At 39.2% G+C, this 17,854-nt stretch overlaps 1 protein-coding gene across 1 annotated transcript in view; it reads left to right on the top strand.

Annotated features, from left to right (window-relative positions):
- Positions 1-586: 586 nt before the first annotated feature.
- The window catches only part of LOC108701783 (ABC-type organic anion transporter ABCA8-like), a 114,029-nt gene continuing 96,761 nt past the window's right edge, over positions 587-17,854 (top strand). The window contains exons 1-10 of the mRNA XM_041577471.1: positions 587-1,968; positions 2,259-2,363; positions 5,206-5,416; positions 6,984-7,139; positions 7,511-7,608; positions 10,182-10,411; positions 13,012-13,150; positions 15,097-15,282; positions 16,642-16,789; positions 17,381-17,546. Of these exons, the coding sequence (XP_041433405.1) occupies positions 2,259-2,363; positions 5,206-5,416; positions 6,984-7,139; positions 7,511-7,608; positions 10,182-10,411; positions 13,012-13,150; positions 15,097-15,282; positions 16,642-16,789; positions 17,381-17,546 (1,439 nt within the window). The 5' untranslated portion in view covers positions 587-1,968. The remainder of the gene's footprint in view (positions 1,969-2,258; positions 2,364-5,205; positions 5,417-6,983; positions 7,140-7,510; positions 7,609-10,181; positions 10,412-13,011; positions 13,151-15,096; positions 15,283-16,641; positions 16,790-17,380; positions 17,547-17,854) is intronic.

The following is a 17,854-nucleotide window of genomic DNA, read 5'->3' as shown; positions in this document are numbered from 1 at the left end:
TTCCGATAAATTTGGATAAAATGGGGGTCTATGGGAGATAGCATTTCCTTTTGTTTCTGGATAATGGATTTCTGGATAACGGGCCACATACCTGCATTAAAGCTGCTTGAGTTCTGCTTGTAGATGATGCTCGTTACATGACTCAACCTGTTTTAAATCCTGTTCAGTTTCATGCTTTTTTCAGCTCTGCAGTTCTGGTCTGTTTCAACCAAACAGACCACTGCATTCTGGGACCCCCCACAGTTGCGGCGTCTGCTGTATGGTAGTTACGCCACTGCACAATCCCTATAGCCACTTATCTACAGTTTCCCCCAAAAGCTGAATCTTCGGTCACCAGTATTCCAACTAAGAAGGTGGTAGCTTGAAGTACTTGGTGTGGCATTTTGGAATGTGGGCATTCTCAAAGGAACAGTTCAGTGTAGAAACAAAAACTGGGTAAATAGATAAGCTGTGTCGCTGGGCGACAAAACGCCTACATTAAGTCCGACTTGATGCGGGCGTTTTGTTGCCCAGCGTCGGATCTGACGGAAACGCATCAAAGTCGGCCATGTAGTCCTACTCTTAGACTAACAAAGACAGTGCTCGATTCAAGGTGCATTATGCAGTGTGGCTATTTGGACAGAAGCTGCATTTAAAGAGTATAATACTATAACAATAGCTGTAAAGCAGCAATTGGGTAGGCAAAAAAAAGAAATTGAGGAATAGATTGCAGCACAAGCTAAGACTAACCCCCAAATTTCTTCATAGTTTATTTATAATGCTGATTCAGTAGAGGAGTCAGAGTTTAAAGACCCACTCTATAGGGGCACAGATGACACAGCTCAATCAAGTCAGTGACTGATACAGAATATGGTTCCTAAATCTTTACTGAAAATTCATGTGAACAAGGCACCAGGGCCTGGGGAAATACACCCTGCGGTACTTGGAGCACTTAGTTCAGTTTTAGCCAGGCCTCTATTTCAGATTTTATAACACTTAACTTTCATCTAGTTTAGTACCTGTGGATTGGAAAAAAGCGGATTTAACTCTTATATTTAAAATGGGATTACAATTTCAGCCTAGCAATTACAGTCTAATAAATTTGGCACTTGTGGGGGGACAAGTTACTTGAAAGTTTAAGGGATCTCATTAAAGATTATAATTGTGTTCTCTGGGTGACAGGTGAGACTCAGTGTTGATAAATGTAATGGGATGTAAAAATATGAAAGCCACTTGGTTATGAAGAAAAACTTGCCAAGTTGGGGTTGTTTACACGAGAAAAGAGGTGCTTAAGGCATAAGATAACTATATATAAATATATAAGGGGATCCAATAAATAATCTCTCTAATGCTTATTTACCATTAGGTCCTTACAGAATTCAGATTTAGAAGAAAAGAGGTTCCATCTCAATATTTAAAGCGTTTTTTTACAGTGAGAGCTGTGAAGTGGAATTCTCTCCCTAAAATGCTTGTACTGGCAGATACTGTAGATTAGATAGCTTCAAGAAGGGGGTTGATGACTTTTTAGCAATTGGGATACTACAGGTTACTTAAAATAGCTCTTTGACATAAAAGGTTGAGCTCATTGGACGTGCATCTGTTTTTTGACCCAACACTTCCAGCTTCTGGCTCCTCCATTTATAGATTTGTGCCTGACCCGCTCATTTTGTGATGTCACTGCGGGGTGGATACAGGTGTTTAAATGGAGCAGCCATGTTGGGTGAAGGTGGTTAGGGTTGGGTGCGCATCACTACTACTAAGTGCTAACTTTAATATATTCAATACCATCTAAGAGTATAAAAGATACTCAGTCAGACTTTATGCTAAACAGCTATTTTCATTCTACTATTGGCACAGGCCCCCCTGCAACAACAAAAATCTTCAGAGGGGCCCGGTGCACTCAGACCCATTTTCCCGGCTAGTCCACTCCCAGACTACGCTCACTCCCGCCAGACTTGCATCCCCCTTCCTCGGCCACAGGTAAGAGAGGTGAGTGACATCTGTAAAATCTAAGCAACCTAGAGTCACATTAGATGATTTGGTGTTCACAGACACGGCTTGCAAATTTGGTAGCTACTTGAAAAACGTTTAAGAAAGCTGAAAAACCTAATGATCTGAGACTACTATATAAGAGCTACTCAAGGGGAAATTGCAGTTAGCTTTCATTCTAATCTCCTTTAAAATGGTCTGAAGTCCTTTTGTTTTGTCCGGGAAGTTTGTATCGTCTTTCAGGCAAATTTCCCTCAGTTTTAATATTCTTTTATAACTTTTGTTTCCAGATGGTGGAACCAAAGCTGAGGGAGACAAGTCTGTTCCAGCAGACGTTGGCATTGTTCTGGAAGAACCTGCTTCTGAAATGGAGAAGGAAGTGGCACACTACCCTGGCAAGTGCAAAAACAAACTGCACGCAACTTTAGTCTCAACCAGTAGTTGAGAATTTATGCAACTGTAGATAATGCCATGGCAACACTGATAACCAGTTGCCATTTCTTATTATTATATATAGTATCTCTTTTACTTTAACTTTGGTCTTTTCATAAACTTTTTCTTCTATTTCATCTTTGGATCAACCAAGCCCGTAAAGGAGAACTAAAGCTTAACTAAAGAAGTAGCTAGAAATGTTGTACATTATGTTTTGTTCTTTTGTACCAGCCCAAGGCAACCACAGCCTTTTAGCAGGGAAGATCTGTGTCTCCAAAGATGCCCCAGTAGCTCCCCATATTCTTTTCTGCTGATTCACTACATATGCTCTGTGCTGCTGTTAATTACTGAGCTTAGGGTCTGACTCAAAATATACAGCACACATATAATATAAATGCATCAGAATATTATACAGGCCAACTAAGTATTCTGCTTGATAATTTGCGACAACCCCCTAAGCATCAGCTGCTCAAAGCCCACTGAGCATGTGAGTATCACAGACACTTTCCAAGATGGTGACCCCCTGTGACAGGTTTGAAGTCCTGGATCATTGCTGCTATTGAGAAGCTGAAAGTTTAGGCTGGTTCAATAAGTTTTATAGGAGTAGGTCAGTGAAAACCTAGGGGAGCTGTAGTGAGAAAGATTGAGAGAAGCTTGTGCTCTGTATGCTGGATATGACGGAGAAGTAAGAGAGGAAACCCCCTCGGCTTCTGGAGAGGGAACACTGGAGGATGTGCGAGGATCCTCTGGAGAAGTGCTTATTTGTGTAACTGATATACTCTTCTTTCAGTGCTAAGGTCTGTACCCTGCCATACCTGTAAATCTGATATCTGACTTAAAGTCTGTCCCTTGTTTCATCACATTACTTGATCAGATGTCTACTTTTTACATTAAAGGCCTACACAATCAATAGTTATAACTAGCCCAGTTAATGTGCATGCCCTCCCTATGTTATGTGTAGCCCCCACCATAGCAGAGGGCAGCAGGTCAGACATTGTCTAGAAGTAAGCTTGTTTCAGACAGAGAAAGCATTACTTAGTGCATACGATAAAGGAACAAGGCCTAAACTTTTCCAGTACTGTCTATGCCAGTAAAACCCAGTTCCTAGATGAGGAACTAGTGAAAAAATGTTCCGTATCCCAGTATTACGTGGGCAATCCATTACAAATTAGCCTTTACCAGCCTATGACATTTAGATGAATGAAAATAAACATTTTCTTGGTTGCTGGGTGCAAATGATTACCTATGTAACAGCATAAACCCTCAAAATAAAATATGACCAATATGAAGTAAGCAAAATGTAAGCAAACAGGGGCGCTCCACCAATGAGGCGAGTTGAGACACTCGCCTCAGGCGGCAGCGCCCCCCCTGGTTACCAGGGGCAGCAAAAATGCCACTCCTGGTAACTAAGAGCCGAATTTCCGGTTTTCAACCCGGAAATTCAGCTCTTCTAGTGCAGAGAGCGCAATTGCGCTCTCTGCACTAGTGACGTGCAGCGCCCCGACCCCCTCCTGCGCAGAAAATGTGAGTGCCGTGAGGAGGGGTCAGGGCGGCAACGGAAGGCCGCCTCAGGCGGTATAAAGTAGATCCTGCTTCACATATAAATAGCTTATTGGATTGAAATATATCTCCTATCTCCTACAGAACATTCATAAATATCAAAGAAACAATCCAACATTGTTTTGAGTCCAAAGCCTCTCTTGCTCCATCCGGCTAGGAAGAATCTTGGCTGAGAGCAAATTGCATGCATATATACTGTCCGGAAATTCTAATGCTTATCGCATGCTTTGTCAGCCTTTACTAAATGCAACTTTACAAACATTGATTTTAAAGGGGTAGTTACCATCTCTTAGCATGATGTAGACTGTGTTATTTTAAGACAAGTTGCAGTTGGTCTTCATGTTTTGTTTCTTTTTAATTAAACACTTTTTTTTTTCTTGTGCAGCATTTAATGCTTATAATTGTATTTAATAATGTACCAAAATTTAACTTATGGGTAGCAGTGTACTAGGGAATTTCCTCTGCCTGTGGAGAATTGCAGATGTAATACAGGCCAATCCACTGTATTTCACTCCATGATTTGTATGCAGTGATAGGCACAACATCACAAGGCAGATTTTGCTGCAAAAATGCATACTTTCCCATTTGTGCTGGTAGTGAAAATGCCTAGGGTGCCACTAGACTTAGGGTAAGGCCAGACGAGGAGATTCTGGGAGATTTTGTCGCCTGTCGACTTATCGCCACGTCTTTTGAGCGACTATCTCCCCGAACTGTCTTTTATCCATAGGCTACAGTGCAAAATCGCCTGCGCTAATGCACACGTGGCGATGCGTTTTCAATAGTCGCCCAAAGTTGCCTCACTGAGGCAATTTTGGGCGACTATTGAAAACGCATTGCCGCGTGTTCATTAGCGCAGGCGATTTTCCGCTGTAGCCCATGGGGAAAAGACGCTGAGGCAGTTCGGGGAGATAGTCGCGCAAAAGACATGGCGATAAGTCGCCAGGCGAAAAAATCTCCACGAATCTCCTTGTCTGGCCTAACCCTAAAGGTATGCTGTGCTGACCTGTGAAAAGTCTCAAGCAAGTTCAAATACTTGTTATAGATATGGAACCTGTTATCCAGAATGCTTAGGACCTGGGGTTTTCAGGCATCCAATAATGATTAATTATATTTCAGTTGAGATCAAGTACAAGGTACTGTTTTATTATTACAGAGACAAAATGGATAACAGGTTTCTAGATAGCGGATCTCATACTTGCAAAACATAAACATGATCTAAGCCTCTTTTTATTTTTCTTTATCCAGGAATGGCTGCAGAACTTGGCCTTTCTGTTCCCAATGTTTTTACTAACTGCTTTAGATCAACCTGCCGCCACACCATCACTGGTTCATACATCACCTGCACGGGTCCTTGGCCCTTTGGATGCATTTAACAATTTCTCCATTGGATATGTGCACACCACCTCTACATCCAGGGATATTATGGAGAAGGTGGCCAAAAGCATCATTATACCTGGTAAAATATCCATAGTCTATATGTAAAAACATATATTTTAGAATTTGATATCCTTCTTTCAAAGTACTATGACACAAATTAGCTTAATGCAACACTACTTGGCCGTAGTAGTTAAAGAACTTCTGTTTGAAGTCCTTATTGGACTGTGTTCATGATGCTACCTGTTCACATACTGCATTGATATTTATTTACATCTATTGATTTATTTACATATCACTATGTGGGAGTACAACAGCAATCTCATATAGTGATATAGAAACTGTAGCTTTTATTCACTTCAAATACTATGGAATTATTGAATAATGATGACTGAATAAAGAATCTACCTGAAAGATGGCAACTTTTCTGAAGCAGACATAGTGGAATAGCTAAGGGCAGCACCAATAGTAATGTATATACTGTCTTTGGGTGCCAAAACTCGAGGGTCGATATGTGGCCATGAATTGGGTCAGGTAAATTTCCAGTTCATGTCTTGGTTGTAGGGTGGTCACTGTGAATTATTTTTTCCACCTGAAGACTAGAATTGATGTGGGTTTATAAAGGCACTGAGTTAAAAGATAGGTGTTTAAGTATTGCCCTAAGACAGTGCTGTCCAAATTCTGTAGTACCGAGGGCCAAAATTTTACTGGCCTATGTGGAGGAGGGCCGATAATGGAAGTCAGTGTTGGCCACTCCCCCTTTTAAACCACACCCACTGTAAACCACACCCATGTTACCACAAGAACTTTTAAGATCGTATCCACATTAAAGGTGGTAACACACCAAAAAACCAAATGGTTGGTGCTCACTGCAGGGAAATCCCTCATCACTCATATGTGAAAAATTTAAGTCATGTTAAAAACACACTCTTAAATCCATATGCCTCATCCTCCCCTGTGGATAATACAACAACCCCCCAACACATGAGTAAACACCTTAGGGGCCCTTAACAACAATTTCCAAATGCTAACAAACCCCTAACAGGCTTACATCCCATAAGTAGGGTAGGGCAAGCAGCACTGGGCAAGCAGAGAATGGCACACACAGGGAGGCAGGGCCAGGCCAAGGTATTTTTTCACCCTAGGCAAAGGCTTCAATCAGTGCCCCCCACCCAGTCCTGCATTACCATTTCCCACCTTACCAGTCATATAGCCCCCTGTACCTGTGCCAGCACCTATCATATTGCCTCCATTTGTACCTATACCAATGGCAGTCAATCCCTCAGATTGTCCCCAGGCCCCCAATCTGTACCTGTGCCAGCATAAGCCATCATATTTTTACCCCCAATCTGTACCTATGCCAGCGGCAACCAAAAGAATCCATCACATTGCACCAATTTGCATCTGTTCCAGCAGTAGCCAAAAATCCATCATATTGCCCTCAAACATCTGTGTACCTGTGCCAGCAGCCACCATATTGCCACATGTACCTGAGCCAGCAGCAGCCAATCCCTTATATTGCCCCAATCTGCACCTGTGCCAGCATCAGCCAAACAATACACACTATCATAGGGGGTACATTATTTTTTTTAAATAAGTTCTCATTGCATTTTTAATTCTAAAATAATAATTTCACTTCTTATATAAAGGTATAAAGGTCCAAGAGTTTGCGGATAAGGAGGAGCTAATGGAGGCTTTTAATAATATGTCAATGGTTGCAGTCACCTTTGTGGACAAGTTCAGTTACCAAATCCAAAACTGGCTGCACTTAGTGAAGCATCCAAACGATTATTTTTCTGTTATGGGTAAGTATTTTTCTTTCTTTGTGTACCATTCCTCAGAGCCTTCCGCTACCTCCATGTTATAGAAAATAATATAATGGTAATCCTGGCAATATGCAGACTTTCTAAAGAATATAGCACCCTGCATGCAATTAAGATGAGACTATATATACCAAGATGGTGTAGAAAGATTTTGTATGATTATATGGGTGTGTATATTGAAAGAATGACCAGTAGGAGCCGCACGCACATTTAGGCTACAGGGTATGAAAAACAAAAAAACGAAGGGTAGCTTGCCCATGGAAAACTTTATCATTGCAAATAATGAACCAATAAAATTGTCCTTCTCACTGTACCTGATAAATGTGAGTCTGAGAAAAACCCCATGTCTCTAGGTACATGTGTTAATAGCTCCAGAGCCTGCTATTCTACGCATTACTGGTCAGAAGGCTTCCTTTCATTGCAAGCAAGTATTGACTCGGCTATTATTGAAGTAAGTAGATTGCTGTGATTGCTTTTTGAATTTTTATAATAACCACAGGAGGCATTTGTTTAAAGAGAAAAATCTTGTATTAACAGCCATTGGATTCACTGTAATCACTGTAATTGAAGGGATGGGCCTAAAGAAAAAAACAAAACAAAATGGCAGCGGCGGAACTACCATGGGTGGAGGGGGTGCAGCTGCACCAGGGACCCTGCACCCCTTATGGGGCCCGCTGAGTCCCAGGAATGAAATTTTAAAAAATAAAATTTTATCAGTTGTAAATTTCTGTACCGGGGCCCCTAGGTGTCTAGTTACGCCACTGCAAAATGGGTAAAAGTAAATTATAGTTTGTGATTCCTGTGAATATGTTTTCTCTAGGGTTCTGTTTATTGGTTTTTATACAGACTTGGAGGATCATTTCTCCTTGCTCATTAGTAGTGTTTAAGTCTGGGATATTTCATCTCCATATAAATGTACTTCTACGTTTATGTAGTTATACGTTTATGTAGCCTATTTTCTTTAAGTATGTGGTCACATATGTCTTAAGTATATTTTGTTGACAAAAAAATGCATTTTCTCAAATTGTATTTTGTCTCTTAAAGATGTAAGACCAACTGGACACTTATGGGAGCTAAGTACAATAATGGATAAAACATTTTTTATACTGTTTTTCTATGTCTGTTACTTTTACGATATGCACCAGTGCCAACCAATCAAGCTTGGCACTTGGCTTTCAGTGTTCAACTTGCAGTTAGCTGAAAAAAGCAAATTACTGATTGGTTGCTATGGGTTACTACCCAGGTGAAAATTTGCTCAGTTTTTATAAATAGCCCCCTCTATATCAACAAAATGAACACAAAGTTTCACAAAAGTAAGGCTCTCATTTCCACAAAATCAGTTTTGTAAATTCAGTCAAATTATTGAACCAATAAAATGCACGCATACGTAATCAATAGCAAGCAGACTGTAATTGAAGTCTCTTTATTGGCCTCTCTTCATACTCTCTTACTTGGTTCAAATGGATGACAAAAGTTTTGACAGAATGATTATGTTGGCACAAAGCTGATGTAATTAATGAATTTTATACATTTGAGAGAATGAATTTTTACATTTACAGAATGTCATTTGCTATATTATAACATCCTTATGTGCACAAAGTTGATTTTGTTCTTGACTAAAACTTGGCTAAAAGTGTAACTTTTTTATACCAGTGCATACAGCCACATATCTACCCTGAGAGAAATACATTTTATGTCCAAAATTGTATTGGAGATATTTTTCATACTGAATGTATAATTGGGAAAATAGTGCCCAATAAAGATATGCCATACATTACAAATTTGTGATTAATATGTCCTTTATTTGCCCTTTCAATTTTACTTATACTATACATCCTTTATATGTATACTGATGTGTTAGCATCAGTCCTCTAGAAAGTTAAAGGGCAAATATACCCACCTTTTTGGGATGGGCTCATTTTGTTGGGTTTATGTCGAAATATATATATTTTGAAGCAGTTACTTTTATTTGATAGGCAAACTTGGGTGATTAAGAAGGAGCATACCTGTCGGGTCGTGATGCAAAAAGGGACGGGGCCACGGGGTAGTGCCGCAAAAGGGGCGGGGCCACACCGCCAGAAGCCAAAGGAAAAAATAAAAAAATATAAATAAAAAAATAAAAAAAATAAATATATATATATATATATATATATATATATATATATATATATATATATATATATATATATGAGAAGTAACATAGTACTGCACTCAACGGGAATACTTGTGAAAAAAAATCTATTTATTTAAAAAAAATCCAATGTTTCAATCACGAACTGTGCTCTTTCTCATGGAAAACAAACCTTGAGAAAGAGCACAGTTGGTGTTTGAAACGTCTGATTTTTTTTCAATAAATCTTGATTTTTTTTCACCAGCACCCGGTCAAGTTGCTATACAACCTTAGGGTGTGCTCCTCCATGTGTGTGTGTGTATATATATATATATATATATATATATATATATATATATATATATATATATATATATATATATATATATATATATATATATATATATATGCCCAAGGGTTGCCAGCACTCTGGATAAAGTTGCTTGAATTTGCCTGGGTGCAGTGCCAATAAATTATCCATAACTACTACAAGAAGGTCCGCACTCTCAGGACTTATAAAAATCATAATATTTATTATAAATGACCCTAGGTCCCTAGCCGAAATGTTCGTCATTTATAATAAATATCACTCCTGAGAGTGTGGACCTATATATATATCAAAAGAAAAGATCAGCAGGTCTTAAAAATGCTAAACGATCATTTATTATAAAGCTATGGACTAATGTTTCGGCCCAACCCAGGTGTGTGTGTGTGTGTATATATATATATATATATATATATATATATATATATATATATATATATATATATATATATATATATATATATATATATATATATATATATATATATATATATTAGGGATGGACAGTATGCAAGCCTCCAGTTGTGACATAAAATCTGTAGACTTGTCCACACACAGCATATTTAAACTAAATGTGTTGTTATTCCAGTTTACCAGCAATCATTCTGTATGGAACAATATGGCTTCTATCGTGGCAATGAAGATGAAATCTGCTGAACATCAGTCATTTCTTCAATTTGTGCATGTTGGAACAATCATTTTTATCATGCCCTTGTGCTATGTCTCACTGATGTACCTCTTATCCTTGTATATGACAAGAGAGAGGTATGAAATGAAGGAGATACTAAGAGTAATGCGGTTGAAAGACTTAGCATTTTGGTAAGTTAATTTGTATGTAACCCCCAAGTATATGGAAGGCCAAACAATGTAATGGCAGAAACTGCATTATGGTGTCAGGAATGTTTCCTCTACTTCTTTAGGTGCTGAATCCAGGGAACACAGGCATGTGTGGACCTGCAGCCTTTAAAGGGGAACTCCGGCTTCCAGATCAATATTTGATAAAGAGGTCCACATAACACTGAAACTCCTAATATACCCATCACAGTTACCTATTTCTTCAAAGAGTATGAAGAAATGCCATTTTCTATGCTGAAATCCAGCAGTTTAACAGTTCTTCTCATTCTGCAGCATTTGAAATCCTGGCAGGGAAGGAGGGACTTAACACTGATGTTACAAATTGTAACAACTTCTCCACAGTTTACAGGAATTACATAACCCTCACTGCATTGCACTGTGATATTCTGTTCCTTATTGACATGTGCAGGGAATTGTGGGGTTTGGAGGAAGCAGGCTGAGGACAGATGGCTGCTGATACAAAGTAACAGTATTCAGCCAGCTCAGCATAGTAGTCAGACAAATCAGCAGAACAGGGGACTAGACTTAGGGAACTGTTTCAAACCATTAAAAATCATGAAAAGTCTGCATATTTTTTAATTGATGTATATTGAAAAGTTGCTGGAAATTGTTTACTTTTCAAAAAGCTTGTTATGTTTGTGTGGAGTTCCCACTTAATTTTATCACATGGTGGAAAATACCTTAACACCTAACACCTTTTGCTGGCCACAGACGCAAAGATCCGATCGTACGATTCAATGTACGATTGAACTTTCCCATCTCCCGACCTGCCACTAACCATTCAGATCAAAGTCTTACCATTCCGACCAAATAAAGTAGTTAAAGAACAGATCAGCCGATGTTCTGCCCCTGACAGCAATCGTACGATAGACAAAGCTAGTGCCAGTCTCCCACTGAAAATCGTACGATCGGCAATACACGCAGAGATATTACCCGCAGCTGACAGAAATTTTCTAACCTGTCCGATCGACCAAACGACGGATTTGTGCCGGATGAAAAATGTTGGGACTCTCCACACACGGTCCGAAAATTGTATGAATCCTCGATTCGTACGATGAGATCTTTGTATCTATGGCCAGCTTTAGTCTCTGTTCTTATCTCCGTAATATATATGCCTTCTGTTTTCTCTACTTTTCTTTATTGCATTTCCATTACACTTCTCTCTCTGCTTTCACTTTGTAAAGTGCACTTCAACATTTGTTATGCCTCTGCAGAACAGTAAGAAATTAGTTTGCATTAAAAACTGAACAACCTTTGAGTTTGCTAAAACAGTGATCAGGAAAGCAAAGATGGAAAAAGGAACTTCATATGAGATGACTAATCCCAAAATCTTTTAAAGTGTATCAGTTGTAAAAAAAAAAAAAATACAAGTAGAGACGGACTATGGCTCTGGTCTGATTTACATCCTGGAGTCATCAAGGATTTTTTTCCCCTTTGGACCAAAATGCAAAAGTTTCACATCTGTTTTTTGTTTTTGCCTTCCTCTGGATCGTATTTCAGTTAAGCAATTTTCCTTTAGACCAAAAGTCTGAACTCTTTTTTCAGCTTGGATTATTATGTTACTATGTGAGTTTCTCTTAGAAAGCAGCATATCAGCCATCAGACTGTAGTGTCATCTAGCTTACTGGCTAGAATGATAAGCAAGCAAAATCAAGAGTTCAGACAGGTAGAAACAGCTTATATTTGGTGTATATTATATTACCATATATACTCGAGTATAAGCCGAGATTTTCAGCACCCAAAATGTGCTGTAAAAGTCTACCTCGGCTTATACTCGAGTCAGTGCTGGGTGCTCTGGTGCTTGAGAGCATGCTCGTGAGCGCACGGGAGTTTCACGTCTAAGGGACCCGGCAATAGGACCATGTGGCAACAGGAGGGGGTGCTCGCAAAACGATAGGTGAAAGATGGAGGATTTCCTATGGTGAGTGGCTGCATGAGGGAGGGATTGCTGCGTTTGTGCGCTGTGGAGCTGGATGCTCTGGGCGGCTGCATGGCTGGCTCCTCCATAGTGCGGAAGAATGAGGGAGATTTGAAACACATGCTACAGTGTTCTCCCTCTTCCTCCTCCGCACTTCATGTTGTAGGTGCATGGAACAGGCAGACCTGGGGAGAGTGAGCCCAGCCTGGGAAACCAGAGCTTATTTGCTCTCACCTGCACAGGGAATAGGTTTGCCCAATGCTGCTTGCGCTTTGGCGCTAGGTGACATTTTGTGACTTGGCGTTGCCAATAGTGAAACAGAGGCCCTAAAGCAAAAGCCTTGTCCATAGCTCTCACCTAGGCTAATACTCAAGTCAATAAGTTTTCCCAGTTTTTGTAGGTAAAATTAGGTTTTTCGAATTCGGCTTGGCTTATACAGTACTCGATTATTTACGGTAAAAAAAAATCCAAAAAAAGGGCTGGTGCTCGCTGGCAACCATGAAGTTGCAAAATCTACCATGTAATTTGTAGGAAATGTCCTCTTTATTACTGATTCATGTCATTTAAACTTTTAGTTTGGAGAAATTTATATTATTTGCAGTGGAAAGAGAAAAGTATTTTTAATATCAAATAATATTTTTTTCAGGTTATCCTGGGGATTGCTTTATGCCTGCTATGTATTAATAATGGCCAACCTGATGACTCTGGTCACAAAGCATTTCATATTTGTAACAAGTTCCTATGGCATCATCATGCTTCTTTTCTTCCTTTATGGAATAGCTTTGGTAAGTCTGCATTCCTGGTAGTTTTGCAAAGTACAGTGTGACATCGGAAGAGTAATAACTTATTTAATGCTAGTCTATATAAATACTGGGGTTGGCTGGGGACATGCAGCTGAATAGAAAATCTTAAATTCCTCCCAATAGATGCAGAGAGTTGCATTTCCTCTTCAGTAAGAGAAATAACTATGTTACTATAAGGGGCCCATTTACTAAATTTTCAAATTAAAAAACTTTGAATTTCGAAGTAATTTTTGGGTACTTCGACCATCGAATAGGCCAAAATTGAAGTACTGTCTCTTTAAAAAATGTAGACTTCGACACTTCGCCACCTTAAACCTGCCGAATTGATGTTTAGCCTATGGGGGGCCTTCTATAAACTTTGGCTACGTTTTGAGTTGTCTAAGTATTTTTTTGTAAAATCGTTTGATTCGAACGATTTAATTGATTGATCCAACGATTTTTACTTCCGTTTTCGATCGAAAAAATACTTTAGACTATCGAAGTATCAAAATCGATGGTCTTTTAACTTCGAAATTCGACCCTTAGTAAATGTGCCCCTAAAAGTAACTAGAGCACTTTTTGGCCTACTATTAAATACAAATAGTAGGTGGCCCATCTTGCCTAGGCATGGGATCCGTTACCTGGAAACTCGTTATCTAAAAACTCTGAAGTAAGGGAAGTATATCTTCCATTTTAATAAAATAATTTAGATTTTTAAATATAATTTCCTTTTTTATTCTGTAATAATAAACTAGTACCTTGTACTTGATCCTAATCAAAATATAGTTAATACGTATTTGTGGGAAAACTTTCATTCATGTTTAAATGATTTTTAGCAGACTTAAAGGAGAACTAAACCCTAAAACTGCATATGGTAAGAAACGCCATGTGTTATATATAAAACTTATTGAACCAGTTAAAACGTTCTGCATCACTATAGTAGTAATGATCCAGGCCTTCAAAGTTCTCTTCTTCTTCTTCGTCTTGGATTTTGTAAGGAGTGTCTGCGACACTCACATGCTCAGTGGGCTCTGAGCAGCTGTTGTGAAGCTAAGCTTAGGGGTTGTTGCAAATCATTAAACAGAAATTGAGGTTTGCCTGTCATAGAAACCGATGCTATAGGGCATGTTATTAAATTCTGATGCTAATTGTACTGGTTCCTAGACTGCCATTAAGTAACAACAGCACAGAACATGTGCAGTGAATCAGCATAGAAGAAGATGGGGAGCTAGTTGAGATATTTTCAGAGCAGGTGTGTGCGGGTCCCTGATGTCGCAGCCCCGGTGTACCCCCCACCCAGTCAGTGCCGGATTTAGTGGGCGGGTGCCCCAAGGCCGCGCGGTCCTTGCATCCAGCCGCACAGTCCTAGCGCCCACCCACTTACCCACTCCGGTGCAAGCACACATGGGCACCGGATCGCTGCCAGAGTGGCTGGGCAGCATGCCGCGCCTAATATTCTGCCGTCCTAGGCCCGGGCCTTTGTGGCCTCACCACAAATTCAGGCCTGCCCCCAGTCCAAGACTGTCTGTCTTTTTACCCTAATACGGTGATAAATATCCTTTTAATTCAATAGTACTAAACTAAATTAATAAAATATAATTCGCCCTAGCACACCTAGTTCACCATTTCATTATTTCACGAAAAAAGGTAGTATTGGTAATGCTGCAGCCTTTAACGCTTTAACCACCAGTGACGAAGGTACTGCATCTTCAGCAGAAGAAGTGGCATACTACCAACCGCGTAGTATGTTTCAGGGGTTTTCTCTATTTCTCTATCCAGTTTGGAAATTTAAACTTTTTTTCTAGTTGAAAGGATCACTGGTTTCTAGCAACTAGGCTTTTCTTTGAATTCCAGAATGAATTAATATGAAAAGGGATTTCTAAATACTGTTACTGTGTGTTTGTATTTAATTGTGTTAACTGAAACGCAATCATTCCCGTTTTTTTCAGATGTCATTCACCTTCATGCTGAGTGCCCTGTTTAGGAATCCCAGAGCAACAGCCATTGCTGGCTTTATTGTCACACTCTTACTGTCTGCTCTGGGTCTCGTCGTACTATCCAAGGATCTTCCTAAAGCTCTTGAAGTGTTATTGAGTATCTTCCCCCAGTTTGCCTTTGCCGTTGGATTAGTTCAGGTAATTCTTGGCTGCTTTAGCTCTACTCTGTAAAACAGAGAGAGCAAATTCTCAGGTTTATACGTGGGGCAAAGTTATACAAAAAAGAAATAGTGAACATCTTTGGTCACACATGCTCCTACTACATGTGTGAGCCTGAAGAGCTAGATAGTGGACAGGCATCAAATTGCACTTAATTAATCTAATCTCACCAACCATAAAGAAAAGACATAAAGATGTAAACATGTAATAATGAATCATTGAATTCAGTAATAAAATAATAATTTAAAAAATCACTATTATGATGACTTTACTGTCCTTTTTAGAACTGACAAGCAGAGTGGATATACTTATACAGGTATGGGATCCATTATCCAGAAAGCTCCAAATTACAAAAAGGACGTCTTCCTTAGGGCAGAGACACGCGCTTAGATTCGTGGAGATTAGTAGCCCAGCGAGATTAGTCGACGGCGGAATGGCACTCGGAGCGAGTTTTCCCAAGTCGCCCGAAGTTGCCTCACAAGGAAACTTCGGGGCGACTTCAGAAAACAAATCGCTCCGAGTGCCATCCCGCCCGAGATTTACATTCTAGCCTGCGGGAAGGCAGTTCGGGGAAATTAGTCGCTCCGAGGAAGAGGAGATTTGTGCCGGGACTAATCTCTCCGAATCTGAGCTTGGGTCTCTGCCTTTAGACTCCATTTTATCCAGATAATCCAAATTTTTAAAAATGATTTCCCTTTTCTCTGTAATAATAAAACAGTCCCTTGTACTTGATCCAAACTAAGATATAATTAATCCGTATTGGAAGCAAAACCAGCCTTCTGGGTTTATTTCATGTTTACATGATTTTCTAGTAGACATAAGGTATGAAGATCCAAGTTATCTGGGAAACCCCAGGTCCCAAACATTCTGGATAACAGATCCCGAACCTGTACAAAGATGTAGCTGTCAGTACAGATAGATACTTGTTTTGCAACACTCAAAACTAGTAGAGGGACATAAAAATTGTCTAGAAAAAGTAACTGCCACGTTAATGATGACTCATTTAAGGCCATATGATAAGGGTTTAAAAAGAAAATCATTATGAACCATATTAGATATTGTTCCCCCTTGTTTCACCAAGGTCTCTTCCTTCAGCTCTTCTCCAGCAATTCATCCCCCATTCTTATCATTTTAATTTGACAACTTCACTTGCACAGTTTAGCACCTATACTTTTTTTTTTTTTTAAACTATGGCCCTGTTTAGGTTGAGTGTGTATCATTAACAGGCTAAAATACGATGACAGGACAAAGGATACCACAGCATAAATAATAGGCTAGGTGTTGTTTTCTATTCTAATTTGTTTTTTATCTCATACAAATGTGACATCTGTTTTTTAGAGTGTTCATATGGAGAGTGATCTGGAAGGCATATATTTGTCCGATTTGATGGGGGCTTCTTCTCACGTGTTATCCAGCTTTATCAGTCTTGCTCTCGACTCTGTATTTTACATGATCCTGACATTGTATTTAGAAAAGGTTCTGGCAGGTAAGCCAGCTTAGGTATTATTTGTCTCTTGCATTAAACTAAATGTTAGGCCGTCTCCCATAAACTCCATGTTATCCAAATAATCCAAATTTTGAAAAATTATTTCCTTTTTTTTCTGTAATAATAAAACAGTAGCTTGTACTTGATCCAAACTAAGATATAGTTAAACCTTATTGGAAGCAAAATCAGCCTATTGGGTTGTTTACACGATTTTCTAGTAGACTTAATATGAAGATCCACATTACAGAAAGATCTGTTATCCTGAAAGCCCCAGGTCCCAAGCATTCTGGATAACATGTCCCATGCATTTTGCCATTCTGTTTTTAATTCCGATTATATTTCTGGTCTATATAGATCAAATCTCTACTAATATTAATGGAAGTCTCTAGACTGCAAACTCCACAATGGGCAGGAATGATTAGACTGAACCGTATAGGCTTTTCCCATAACATTACTAAAGTGTCCTGCTTTCAAAATATGGACTGTTGGCATATCAATGCGCAAGATTTACATTAGTTGTACATTTTGTAATAGACCTTATGGAAAACAGTAGCATTTAGTTGAATAAACTTTTTTTTCACTATACACTAGATAAGCATGGCGTTAAGCACGAGCCATTGTTTTTCCTGAAAAAGTCTTATTGGTCCAAAGAGAAATCGTCTCCACCAATGGTAGGAACTGACGATCGTGATGAATCCTCCGTGGGAGACTATGTTGAAAAAGTCCCTACCGATATGCATGGAAAAGAGGCCATAAGGTATGTTAATCATCTCTGTAACTTATAAACAACCAAAGTCCTTTTGCTAGTAAATTCAGAAACCCTCCATTCTGAAAGTCCTATTGTAATGGGCTTTTAATTTACTTTGCTTTTTTGTGTAACAACCTTGCGAAATGCAGAAATGTATTCAAATGCATTGGAGTCAATGGGTGTTTGCTGCTGCATATTTATTTTTTTTTGGGTCAAAGGCATCAGTCAATATGTGTCAAATCGCTTGGAAAATAGCACAGATTACCAAAAATGATCACCACTCGCAAAAAAACACTAAATAATTGCTCATGCCTAGT

The sequence above is a fragment of the Xenopus laevis genome, chromosome 9_10L, assembly GCF_017654675.1.
Source record: "Xenopus laevis strain J_2021 chromosome 9_10L, Xenopus_laevis_v10.1, whole genome shotgun sequence".
NCBI lineage: Eukaryota > Metazoa > Chordata > Amphibia > Anura > Pipidae > Xenopus > Xenopus laevis.
The sequence above is the reverse complement of the archived record's forward strand: the minus strand, read 5'-3'. Positions and strand labels throughout refer to the sequence as shown.